This window comes from Eptesicus fuscus, chromosome 7 (assembly GCF_027574615.1).
Source record: "Eptesicus fuscus isolate TK198812 chromosome 7, DD_ASM_mEF_20220401, whole genome shotgun sequence".
Taxonomy (NCBI): Eukaryota; Metazoa; Chordata; class Mammalia; order Chiroptera; family Vespertilionidae; genus Eptesicus; species Eptesicus fuscus.
In genome coordinates, this window is record NC_072479.1 from 27,950,996 (window position 1) to 27,964,736 (window position 13,741).

Genomic DNA, 13,741 nt, shown 5'->3' on the forward strand with positions numbered 1-13,741 from the left:
AGTGGATAGAGCGTCAGCCTGCGGACTGAAAGGTCCCAGGTTCGATTCCTGGTCAAGGGCATGTACCTTAGTTGCGGGCACATTCCCAGTAGGGGATGTGCAGGAGACAGCTGATCGATGTTTCTCTCTCATTGATGTTTCTAACTCTCTATCTCTCTCCCTTCCTCTCTGTAAAAAATCAATAAAATATATTTTAAAAAAAAAGAATATCTATGCCAATCTTATGTGTAAAAGGGTGAGATTTTATAAAGGTCTGGCCCTTGATATATATGGTAAAGAAATATTTTCAACCAAATTAATGGTTAGTAATCATGTGCCTCTTTTCTATAGGAGAGAATGTTTAAATTTCATCAAGTGAAACATATTTTTGAAATACTGGATAAAATGAGATGCCTGCGAAAACGTTCTACAGTGTCATTCTTGGGAGTTCTTGTAATTTTTCTTCTATTTATGAATTTGTACATTGAAGATAGCTATGTTCTGGTAAGTTTTAGAGGTTGTTCGTTTGTTTAAAACAATGCCTAAATCAACTAGACTTAGTTCATTAGTAACCTAGCTTCAATTCCAGGCTGTTAGAATAGCCTTATAACATCTATTATCTACCTATTTACTATTTTGTATTAACTTTATATTACCAACTTCACAATTGTTTTATGTTGCAGTGCTTTCTTTAGTGCTATATATAGTGATTCAAATATGTATATATAATTACAAATAAGTTAGCTATTATCACTGTGCTGAATTAATTTTATGTAAAACCATTTCAGTAGTTGAGCTTTAATTTGAAATATATATAACAAACAAAATTTGATTAATGACATTACACCTTACTTCCACTATTTTCTGTATTGTTCAAATTAAAAAATCTCATTGTCTAACTAATGATACTAATTATGCTATGTTGCTAAGAAGTAATATTATATTATAATTAGCTTTCCCGTTGCAGGAAAAATCCTGCAATAGGATTTCCTGCTGCACTCTACCCCGCCTCCGCTCTGCCCTTGTCGCCCGCCCCGCCTTCTCCTCCAGCCCGCCTGCTTTTCCCTTCGCCCCTGGCCCTGACTTTGCTCCTCCCTTCTCCTCCACCCCCGCCCCCCCCCCCGGCTTGCTTGCTTCTTCGAAGCTTTACTCCCTTCTGCAGCTCTTGGCTTCTTTCGACGCTGTCTTGATATGCAAATTAGCCAACATATTTGTTGGGGTAATTTGCATACTCGTCCTGATTGGCTGGTGGAGGTAGCTTGGCTGGTAGGTATGGCTTAGGTGTAGCGAAGGTGCGGTCAATTTGCATATTTGTCTATTATTAGATTAGATATGTGACACCTCATTTACATTTTATAAAAGGCTAGTGTTGTATATATTTATATTCACTAAAAAGTAATATAGAACCTCAAAAACTAAAGGTATTGATGTTAAGATATTCAGTAGTTTATAAAAGATAAATTAATACATAATATATAAATTAATTTAAGTGGATTATGGAAATATTGAAAAGGACTGATTCTGGCTAATAGTGAGAATTTAAATTGTTACTATAATTATCACATCATATCATGTGTGATGAGAATAACATGAACATTATTGCTTATTCACATTTTCTATCTGAGCTGAGCTTAAGATATCTAGAAAAATCTTAATTTTTATGTTATTATACCTGTTCACACATTTTATTTTATTATAGATAGATGATAGATAGATAGATAGATAGATAGATAAGATAGATAGATGATAGATAGATAGATAGATAGATAGATAAATAGATAGAGAGAGAGATAGAGAGATTTCAGAGAGGAAGGGGAGGGGAGAGAGAGAGAGAGAGAGAGAGAGAGAGAGAGAGATCAATAATGAGAGAAAATCATTGATTGGCTACCTCCTGCATGCCCCCTACTGAGGATCAAGCCCACAACCTGAGCATGTGCCCTTGACTGGAATGAAACCTGGGACCACAGACCGACACTCTATCCACTGAGTCAAACCAGCTAGGGCCTGTTCACATATTTTAGAAAATCAAAACCTTTGGACATACAGAGAACTGAAAGTACACTGAAAAAGTACATCATGCAAGCACACTGAAAGTTTGAATTAATCCTTAGCAAGAGATAATCTTACCTTATAATAGACAAATATGCAAATTGACCGCATCTCCGCTATGCCCAAGCCACGCCCACCAACCACGCCCACCTGGAAATGTTTGCAGGGACGCTGGGTGCAGCTGAGCCCAAGGCCGGGAAAGCCGCCCTAGGCTTTTCCGGCCTTGGGCACCAGCGGGGAGCCTGCACGGATCGCAGGAAACCACTGGGGGTCGGCTCCTGCGATCGGTAGCAGGGACGCTGGGTGCGGCCGAGCCCAAGGCCACTGCCCGGGGCCAAGCCCCGACCCTGAAAGAAGGGAGAAGGCGGTGGCCACAGCCAAGGTCTGGGTCCCCTTTGCTGGCAGAAAACTGGTGCAGGCAGCCAGGTGAATGAAGGTCTATTGCACGAATCTTCGTGCAAACGGGCTACTAGTCTGAAAATAACCACAAAGAGTGTGTCCCAATAAAATGTTTTATTTCATCAAATAAACATGATTTATTAACTATCTACTATATATTATTCAATATCCTATGAGGCAACTGTATGACCTTGGTACTTGGATCTTCTTAGAAGGCCTTCTGTAAAGTACTTTGCTTCATTTAGCATTTTTCTTTAATGGTGAAATTCTGCCAGATTTCAATTTCTTGGCTCTACCAGGCCTTTTTCCTTGAAGTATAGGTCTTGATCTCTTGGACGCTTCATTCTACCATTCACAGTCCGTTCACAAGGGCTAAAATCACCACAAAGTAATACAATTCGACTAAGCCTGATTTAGGTAAACAGAGCACTGGAGAAACTTCTAATGATAATCATTTTGGATTTTTTTAAAACCTGATTATTAGGTTTATGAGATTTAAGGTCAATAGAACAAGGCTCATGTGATCCAGCATTTTTTAATAAAATTAAAGATTAAAAATTAACTAGAGGAGTCTTTGATGAATTATTTAATTCTGTAATAAAACGTTATTTATTGCATCTGTGTCTACAGGTAGAAGGGAATCACATCTTGTAAATCAAACACATGGTATTGGCAGGATGCTTGTAGCCAATGATTGGCTGCATTTATGAGACACTTTTAAGTGCAATTTTAATGTTTCACTTTAAACAGACAAAAGGTCATTGTGTACATTTTTATAACATCTTTATATCTTTTTGGAATAAAACCTCTTTAAATTCATAAAATTTAAATGCCTAAGGAGTAATAGACTATATATCCATAAGAAGATCAAATACTACAGCCCTGTTTTGTATGTGTTCATATCTAAACATAGGTCCTAGCCACCTAAGGTAAAAGGTCTGATTTAAGGATGTAGCTCTTGAAGATCACTTTCTCAATGAATTTTTCTCTAGCTATATTAAGCCTATAGCTATATAGTCAAATTAGCAAATTAGCCCACATATAGAGAATAAATTACTTTTTATCTTTAAAACCTGAAATTATTCTTAACTATATTAACTTGGAAAGGGAATTAAGTGATTTTTAAGTACAAAACCCCCCAATATTGAAAATTCAATGAAAGCATTTTTATTAGTTTAATTTTTCATTATTTACTAGATGATATTCTCTTCCTAATTTATATTTTGAGCTACATTTTATCCCAGTTCTTAACATGTATAAACATTTTAAACACTTTTAAATAATTAATGTGAAATTATTCTTCCAAAAATGTTTAATATCCTTAGAAAACTAGTCCTCTACTACAATATAATGCAGGTGTTTTTTTGTTTGTTTGTTTGTTTTTTTCACAGTTCTCCCTTTTGAACCTTTTATCTGTGCTTATTTCACTTTCATAAAATTATCAGACTTGATTTTCTTTCTTGACTCCAAAATGCCACAATGTGTGCGATTTTCTAAGCTTAAGCATGAGTCAGCCTTTCTACCTTTCTTATTTCAGGGAAAATAAGAGTTATAATTTGGAGAAATCAGACAATTAGAAGTAATAAGGTCTCTGGAGTTACTTAGCAACTTATACTCTGCTCTTTTGCTCAAAAAGGCATTGGTGGCCTGAAATCCTGGGCATATAATAGTTCAGTGTTTTGCTTACATATTAGGGATATAAGTGCCTTTCAGCGGGAAAGGAAGCCAAGCTCAGTATATGAGAGCCAAATAGTATAACAAGGCAAACCAAGTAGAAGAGACACTACCTGCCCAATCAACCTAGCTTCTGGGCTGTGATGATCTTCAAAGTAGCCAGTAGGGTAAATACTAGTATTTAGCCTGTAGCTAGTCCACTGAATTTCATTCCCATCCAGAAAATAATTGTCATAAAGTTTTGTCTTATTCCTGAGAAATACACTATAGCTTAGTAGCTATAGAAAGAAGGTATCTAGGGAGATTCTTGCTGTTCAGGTATATGCCTCTGGAAAGGAGTCAACAAGGCTGAGTCAGGTGAAAGTTGCATTATTTATTTATGCTGAAAAGTGCAAAGCTTAGTCTTAAGAATTTAATAAAGTGTTTTTATATACATTCCATTTTTATTTCCTGCTATGTCCTTCCATCAGGATGAATGTATTTTATCTTATCACAGAAAAATCTGAATTTTTATATATTGAAGATAGAATTCTTAAAGTGATATTCAGTATCCTGCTCTTCCTTTAGAATGTGACATCACCTAAGAGCAGACTGGTACAATGAATTTAGTGTTGTCACTACTGTAAGTTTTATAGCTAAATCTTCTAGATCTTATTGATTATGGATACCATTACGTTACTATTAAAGTAGTTGATGCTAAATTGAGTTCCAGTTGCTTTTTGGCAATTCAAATTTGTTTATTTTAAAACTTTAATGATGTTCTATAACAGGAGTGGGGAACTTTTTTTTCCTGCCAAGGTCCATTTGGGCACTTATAACTTCATTCATGGGTCATACAAAATTATCAACTTCAACATTAGCCTCTGTATCTGGTCAAATATTTAATTAACTCACCCTTGATGCCTTGGCGGGGCCACACCAAATAATTCTGCGAACCTCATACGGCCCTTGGACCGTAAGTTCTCACCTCTGTTTCATAGGTTTTATAAGACAAAGATGAAAATATTTAAATGTAAAGAATTTTAAATCAGATTCAATGGAATTTTAATTAGTATATTTATAAGAAATCTATCACCCAAGATTTAATTTTATATATTTTGAAATTATAACTTACAGATGGCAAACACATTATAAATTTTGTAATAGACTAAAGTATTTTTTCTTTGTCAAAATTGTCAAGGCAATATAAAATATAGAAAGATAGTGTTTAACACCAAATATCAGTTCATAAACAGAACTGAATATACAGAAAATATCATCAGAATGAATCTTGGTTTAGCAAGAACCAGATTGAAAGCTCGTTCCTTGTCATTGTATATGATTCTCAACTTTAATTTAAAAAAAAAATTCCAGTCTGGCCATAGATTTAAAAGTTTGGTGGGTCACCTTTGCTATTGACATTTGAATTTGATACAAAATGGTAAATGATCCAATTAAGGTAAAATTTGTATTTTAACTCTTACTAATCTTTTAAAACAAGGTTTTAATGAAAGTTTTGTTGACCACAGCTAAACAATAGAAAAATCAAATTTATTTAATGTCTTCACTTTCTTTTTAATGGCTTGCACATACCTGACTTTTTTTTCTAATTAGGTTGCCCCCAAACATATTCCATGTGCTGTAAACTACATAGAAAAGCAAGCAAGTTGTGGTTTTGCTAATAATGTACTAGTATAAGCAATATATTGATCAAATGGTGATTAGATAAATTGAAATATACAATTGAACTTAAATTAAAGAGAAAAAAGGAAGCTATCAATGGTAACAGTGTGTATTTTAGCCAAATAAGAATATATTTTCTTACTTTAGATTGTTTGGCTAGGAAGATAGAGGGTTAATATGATTCAAATGGGGAATTTAGTGGCAAGTAGTTTTGCATGAAACTGTAAAATTGCTTAAAGTCAAATTTTAAGATCCTGAAATTATTGTAAAGAATTTGAATTTTAACATGAAGAGTTTTCATGTAGGTATTTTTATCAAGATAGTGCCATTATTAATGTATGCTATAGAAAAGCAAATGTAACTGTAGTATAACTAGTAGAATAGAGTAGAGAGAGCCTGGAGCAGAGACTCTCGGTTGGAATCCAGGTGAGAAATCATGACCTACAGAGGTGCCAGTAATTGAGATTTATATGGCATGCATATTATACATCAGGAGAAACTTTTTTAACCCATGACCATCTATTATTCATTTATTTCCTCTGCCTCTTTCTTGGCATTCAGGAAGGAGACAAACAGCTTATAAGGGAAACATCCACACATCAACTGAATTCAGAACGCTATGTGCATACTTTCAAAGATTTATCCAATTTCTCAGGGGCCATCAATGTCACCTATCGCTACTTAGCTTCTACTCCTTTGCAAAGAAAGCGTAAGTATCCTTACACTTTTAAATCAAGAATACATAAAATATTTTGTTTTAAAAAATGATGATTTGCTTCATTTGTATGGTAATACAAGTTTATAGAATTTACTAACATAATACATCTTGGGAAAATTGTTCAATTTTTCCTCAGAAATTGCAATTACTCACTGATCCAATTCTATTGATTAAAAAAAAAATTAATGCCTCACTGTAGGACTATGTAGAGAGACTAGGAAAAATCAAGTTATTTTATTTTACTTATTTTTTTTATTTTTTTACACCTTTTAATTTTTATTGTTAATTTTTTGTTGAATTTATTGGGGTGGCATTAGTTCACAAAATCATACAGAATTCAAGGGTACAACTCAACAAAACATCTGCACACTGCATCATGTGCCCAACACCCCAAGCAAAGTCTTTATTTTAAATTTTAAACATTGTGTTTAAGAAATAACTGTTCCCGTATTGATATTCCCATATTCCAAACTTTAATGGTTTGGTTTTTGTAACATGCCACTAGTTTTGAATTTGTGAAAATCATTGTATCTATTTCCTAAGGTACTATGTAACAAATTGTCACTAACTCAATGGTTTAAGCAAAACAACAAAAATTTATTATCTCACAATTTTGGAGGCTTGTGGTAGCATAACCACAATCCCTGCCTTTACCGTCACATGGCCTTCTTCCTTTTGTCTCTGTGTCTCTCTATAGCCTCTGCTCTCCTTATAAGGACATTAGTCATTGAATTTAAGGATCACTCTAAATCTAATTTAAGTTCATCACAAGATCCTTAACTAATTACATCTGCAAAGATTCTACTTCCAAATATGGTTACACTCTGAGTTTTCAGGTAGACATGAATTTTTTGAGGAAACTATTCAACTTACTACAGGCAATTTGAATCCATGAAGTAATGTACTACATTTCACTGATTTCAAGTTATCATGGATTACAGAAAGTATCATGGCCTAACTACTGTACCACTAAGAAAATATGAGTATCAGTTTTAATTGTAAGATGCTGCCCAGCAAGTGTGGTTCAGTGGTTGAGCATCATCCTATGAACCAGAAAATCATAGTTCAATTCCGGGCAGGTCATATGCCTAGGTTGCAGACAGAATCCCCAGCGTGGGGCATGCAGGAGGCAGCCAATCAATTACTCTCTCTCACCATTGATGTTTCTTTTTTTTAAAATCTTTATTGTTCAGATTATTACACTTGTTCCTCTTTTTTCCCCCCATGGCTCCCCTCCACCCGGTTCCCACCCCACCCTCTGCCCTTACCCCCCCCTACTGTCCTTATCCATAGGTTTATAATTTTTGTCCAGTCTCTTCTCGCACCCCCACATCCCTTTCCCCCCAAGGATTGTTAGTCCACTCCCTTTCTATGCCCCTGATTCTATTATATTCACCAGATTATTCTGTTCATCAGATTTTTTATTCACTTGATTTTTAGATTCACTTGTTGATAGATATGTATTTGTTGTTCATACTTTTTATCTTTACCTTTTTCTTCTTCTTTCTCCTCTTACAGAATACCTTTCAGCATTTCATATAATAATGATTTGACGGTGATGAACTCGTTTAGCTTTTTCTTATCTGTGAAGCTCTTTGTCTGGCCTTCAATTCTGAATGATAGCTTTGCTGGGTAGAGTAATCTTGATTGTAGGTTCTTGCTATTCATCATTTTGAATATTTCTTGCCACTCCCATCTGGCCTGCATAGTTTCTGTTGAGAAATCAGCTGACAGTTGTATGGGTGCTCCCTTATAGGTAACTAACTGTTTTTCTCTTGCTGCTTTTAAGATTCTCTCTTTGTCTTTGGCTCTTGGCATTTTAATTATGATGTGTCTTGGTGTGGTCCTCTTTGGATTTCTTTTGTTTGGGGTTCTCTGCGATTCCTGGACTTGTAAGTCTATTTCTTTCACCAGGTAGGGGTAGTTTTTGGTCATTATTTCTTCAAATAGGTTTTCAGTATCTTGCTCTCTCTCTTCTTCTGGCACCCTCATAATTCGGATGTTGGTACACTTGAAGTTGTCCCAGAGGCTCCTTACACTGTCTTCATATTTTTGGGTTCTTTTTGCTTTTTGCTTTACTGGTTGGGTGTTTTTTGCTTCTTTGTATTTCAAATCTTTGACTTGATTCTTGTGATCATCTAGTCTGCTGTTGGATCTCTGTATATTATTTTTTTTATTTCAGTCAGTGTATGCTTAATTTCTAGTTGGTCCCTTTTCATATCCTCGAGGGTCTCACTAAATTTATCAGCCTTTTCTAGAAAATTTTTGAAAAACCTTAGAACTGTGGTTTTGAATTCTATATCCAGTCATTTGCTTTCCTCCATTTCTTTCATTTGTGACCTGTTTCTTCGTCTTTGCATTTTGGCTGCTTCCCTGAGTTGATAGAGTGGCTTTGTGTGCTAGGTGTCCTATAGGGCCCAGTGGCTCAGCCTCCCCAAGTTATCTGAGGTGGACACTCTTGGTGCACCCCTTTGTGGGTTGTGTGCACAGTCTTGTTGTAGTTAAGTCTTGATTGTTGTTGGCATCACTGGGAGGAATTGACCTCCAGGCCAATTGGCTATGAGGATCAGCTGTGTTTACGATGGGAGAACTGCTGTGCTGGAGACACCCTTATGAGGCAAGTCTTGCTTCAGTAGGGCTTTGGTGCTCACTGAGTCTGCCCCCTTAGTGTGTCCCTTATGGATCTGAGGAGTTGTAATCTGGATGGTCCTACTCTGACCCCTGGGTACACTGGCTCTTGGATCTCTAAAGAGGTGCAAATTTAGCCTCTGCCTGAGGCCACCCAGCAGGAGCTATGGAGAGATCTGCAGATTCCTCTTCTTTGTTTGGGTTTTGGAGGTGCCCAGATGAGGTCCAGCTGTGAAGCAATGCAAGTTTCTGTGGGGCCTTGGGCCTTCTTTTGGATGTTCTGGGTCTCTCTGACTCAGCTGCAGTTTGATAGGTAAGTTTAGATTTCAAAGGACCAGGCCATTCATATGCAAAAGCCTCTGTGCACAGCTTGGATGGGGCAGAGTCTCAGGGCAGAGCAAATAGCAATGGCTTCCCGTCAGCCCTGCCCAAAGAGGCCCCTGTGTCTCAATGTCCCTGGGTAATCACTGCAAGCACCTCTAAGAGAAAGCCGCCGTCGAGTTCTGCCCAATGCCAGACAGTCCAGTTTCTCCCCGTATGAGTCTGGGTCCCCAGAGTCTCGCCCAGAACTGGAGTTCAGAGCAGTCAGGAGCTTGTGTCTCTCTGCAGCTTAAAAAAGCCAGCCGCGAACTCAATTGCTAGCCCTCTCAGCACGTGCTCATGCCTCTCTACCTTTGCCTTTACTTCTGCAGCTCCTCTGAGTCTCAGTGTGCTTTTCTCTTTCCTTCTAGTTGTAGAATTTTCACTCAGCCAGCCTCCCTGTGGTTCTGGATGATGTCTGTTTTGTCTTTTAGTTGTAGTTTTGAAGTGGTTGTGTGAGGCAGCAAGTTCAGGTGTTTACCTATGCCACCATCTTGGTTTCTCACCATTGATGTTTCTATTTCTCTATCCCTCTCCCTTCTCTCTGAAATCAATAAAAATATATTTTTAAAAATAATAAAATAATTGTAAGATGTCATCAGTCATAACATGCAACCAGATTTTAAAGTATTTCTGTATGAAAAATGTGAATTTTAGATTCAATGAAATACAGTGATATCATGAACTTCTTGTTGTGTGGAGACCACAAAAATTTAGTCCCCTGTTCAGAAGTGTTTATACAAGTGAATTTATGATCACCAGGTGAGGAAATTGTAACTTAACTCAGATTTCTTTAGGTCTTTTGTTCATTCTACTATTTCAAATATTTACTGATCTTAAGCTTCTGTCCAATTGCATAAGATTGCCACTATTTGTGATCTACATTTGTTTCACCACCTTTGTTCAAATATTACTCATTTCCCTTTATCCATGCTAATTTTACTAATGTATATTGACACACATGTCAAATGCTTTATACTAAGGAGGCAATATAAAACAGAGAAATGAGGGCAAAACAGTTTGAATCATTCCACTTACTAGGCATTCCACTTTGCAAAGTTACCTAATCTTACTGTGATTTAGTTTTCTCAGCTATAAATCAGTAATAATACACACGAAGTATCCCAAAAGACTGTTAGAAATATTAAGATGCATATTTCTAGTAAAATGCATAGACTTCTGTCTTTTATGTAGAACGTGTTCTATAAGTATTGCCAATATTGAGCATTATTAAAGGCTGGTAGTTTTAATTTAATGGTACAGATAACATATTGGATTTTCAGTAGAAGTCAGGGTTCTAAGTCAGGTATTTAAACAAAATGTGTAAATCTCTCCCTCTCTGACAGATGAGTAAGAAAGATTTTTCTGGGAAGGGCTTTTTTCAATACTGTGTAAATTACATTATGTAGGTGTCTGCATTAAAACAGTGATCTTGGTGAATATAAACGTTTTCCTATTTTCCAAGTGGCGGTTCTGAAATTTTATTCAGTTCTCAGTCATGGTGAAAATGAAAACTTTAAAAAGTGAAAATATTTCAATAGAAAGACAGGTAACACTTCTCAGAGGCAAACTGCCACTTCACCAGGTTTTATTTTATTCCTTAAAAATATCCAATTTCTAATTTTAGATTTAAGTATCTGAATAAAAATTTTTCTAGATAAAGTTAATATAAAATGTGTTTCAAAACAGTAATATTAATGTCTTAGAACAATGTGCCCTACATTTGAACTATAATGCAATTTTTCAAAATTAGCTTACACTATTGTTTGCATTTTAATGAACACACTGGATAAATTTCAAATTAAAGTTTTGAAGTCCAATTATGAATTCTTCTGATATAAGACAATACTGTGATCAAAGAAAAATGAAAATATGTGTCCTATGGAGATTTTAAGACAATTAAAAGAATGAGTTACTCTTAATTTTCTTTTTTTCATAATTTGAGACTAGTTTGTCACACTTAACTATGAATTTCCTTCTTCTTTTGTAGTATTTTTTTAAATAGTGTGGATATTACCTAAATATCTATCTTCTCTAAGGGGTATAATGAGGACATTAAGCTACAGAACACTTTAAACCATATTTTTCATTTCATAAACAAATGTTTACAGCAATAGGACTCATATCATTGTGCTTAAGATGCAATTTTCCATAGAAAATATCAATTATGTATAAACTACTATAATTTTTGTGTGTTTAGCATAATATTTTAATCACAAAATGTTCTAACATAATCATTTACTAGATTTACTTAATATAGTAGCAGGCCTAAGGGGGAAATAACATTTTGTTTCTTTTTATATGTTACTCAAAACCTATTTTACGTTTAATTTGTCATCCTTCTGCATTCTTTGCTTAGGGTTTCTTACAATTGGACTTTCATCAGTGAAACGAAAGAAAGGAAACTATTTACTTGAGACAATCAAGTCAATTTTTGAGCAGTCCAGCTACGAAGAGCTGAAGGAAATCTCAGTGGTGGTTCATCTGGCAGACTTTAATTCATCCTGGCGTGAGGTCATGGTCCAGGATATTACACAAAAATTTGCCCACCATATTATTGCAGGAAGATTAATAGTGATACATGCTCCAGAGGAATATTACCCAATCCTGGATGGCCTTAAAAGAAATTATAATGATCCAGAAGATAGAGTCAGATTTCGTTCCAAACAAAATGTAGATTATGCTTTTCTGCTTAATTTTTGTGCCAATACATCAGACTATTATGTAATGCTTGAAGATGACGTTCGATGTTCAAAAAATTTCTTAACTGCCATCAAGAAAGTCATTACATCCCTAGAAGGAACCTACTGGGTAACTCTTGAGTTTTCTAAGCTTGGTTACATTGGAAAACTTTATCATTCACATGATCTCCCACGTTTGGCCCATTTTTTATTAATGTTTTATCAAGAAATGCCTTGTGATTGGCTATTGACTCATTTTCGGGGTCTGCTGGCTCAGAAAAATGTGATCCGTTTTAAACCATCTCTCTTTCAGCACATGGGTTATTATTCATCCTATAAAGGGACTGAGAATAAGCTGAAGGATGATGATTTTGAAGAGGAGTCATTTGACATCCCTGATAACCCTCCTGCAAGTCTGTATACCAATATGAATGTTTTCGAAAATTATGATGCCAGCAAGGCTTACAGTAGTGTTGATGAATACTTTTGGGGGAAACCACCTTCAACAGGAGACACCTTTGTGATTGTTTTTGAAAACCCAATTGTAATTAAAAAAATTAAAGTGAGTACTGGAACAGAAGATCGGCAAAATGACATTTTACATCATGGAGCCCTAGATGTTGGGGAAAATGTTATACTTTTCAAACAAAGTAGACAATGTGATACTTATATAAGACTAGGGGAATTCAAAAATGGAAACTTTGAAATGTCAGATGTGAATCAAAAAATTCCATTTGATATAAAGTGTATAAGGATATACATTACGAAAACGCAGAAAGAATGGCTGATTATTAGGAGTATTAGCATTTGGACTTCTTAGTCAATTAAATCAACATGTCCAGTAACTGAAACAGGTCTTCCTGTTTCCTTTTTTTGTTACCTTCCTCTTTTGCTACCTTTGTCCTATGGAGGTAAAGCAACAGATGGGATATTTTAAACGAAAGGTCAATCATCTTGGCAGTTGTGATTTACATATTGTCATCATAATTTTACTTAAATATCCACTTGTATTTATTTCAACTTCTGGAGTTGAATATATAAATTCACAGTTAATGCTTTCATTTATATTTTTAGTGTTATGTTAATTTCAAAATTTCAACTGAATGTCAAAAAAGGTGGCATGAAGGGTATAAAAAGAGAAAATGTGGTTTATTGGATGGTAAGTCTTGAGAAATAGTTGCCAACTGTGTACATTTCCTCAAAAATTTATAATTTATTATATCCATCAGATAGCTTTTAAGAATCTCTGTGACTATACAGTTGGTTAGAATGATAATCTGTTCTTTTTTCTTGTAAATTTGTTTCCATAGACTCTTGTGCATCGATAATTAATACCTCCTCATAAAAATGATGTCTTTACAGCAGAATTTTGTGTGTAGATGGGGCAATAGAAAGAAAAAGAAAACTACAAAATCTCTCTCCTAATTATTTATATGAAAGGGAACATTGGTCATTGCATAAAAACACTTAATCGAGCACCTATTATTAATAAATTTTCTGTGGGAGGCAGTCTTTTTCTAGTTTCCCTTTTGCAAAAAAAAGGAAAAATAGTTATGCCCAATATTTTCAGGTTACATTGGGTTCCTGCACT

General features: G+C 35.3%; 1 protein-coding gene across 1 annotated transcript; it reads left to right on the forward strand.

Moving 5' to 3' along the window:
* Nucleotides 1-336: 336 nt before the first annotated feature.
* MGAT4C (MGAT4 family member C) lies at nt 337-13,149 on the forward strand. Its single transcript, XM_028148588.2, has 3 exons — nt 337-483; nt 6,325-6,472; nt 11,829-13,149. Exons 1-3 carry the CDS (start codon nt 337-339, stop codon nt 12,968-12,970), a joined length of 1,437 nt encoding a protein of 478 aa, XP_028004389.1. The 3' UTR covers nt 12,971-13,149.
* The last annotated feature ends 592 nt before the right edge of the window (nt 13,150-13,741 follow it).

Bases quoted from the DNA above. Each gene is read 5' to 3' on its own strand.
- MGAT4C (XM_028148588.2), top strand. From the start codon at position 337: ATGTTTAAATTTCATCAAGTGAAACATATTTTTGAAATACTGGATAAA. The intron at 484-6,324 runs GTAAGTTTTAGA...CTTGGCATTCAG, and splicing joins TTGAAGATAGCTATGTTCTG to GAAGGAGACAAACAGCTTAT. The intron at 6,473-11,828 runs GTAAGTATCCTT...TTCTTTGCTTAG, and splicing joins TACTCCTTTGCAAAGAAAGC to GGTTTCTTACAATTGGACTT.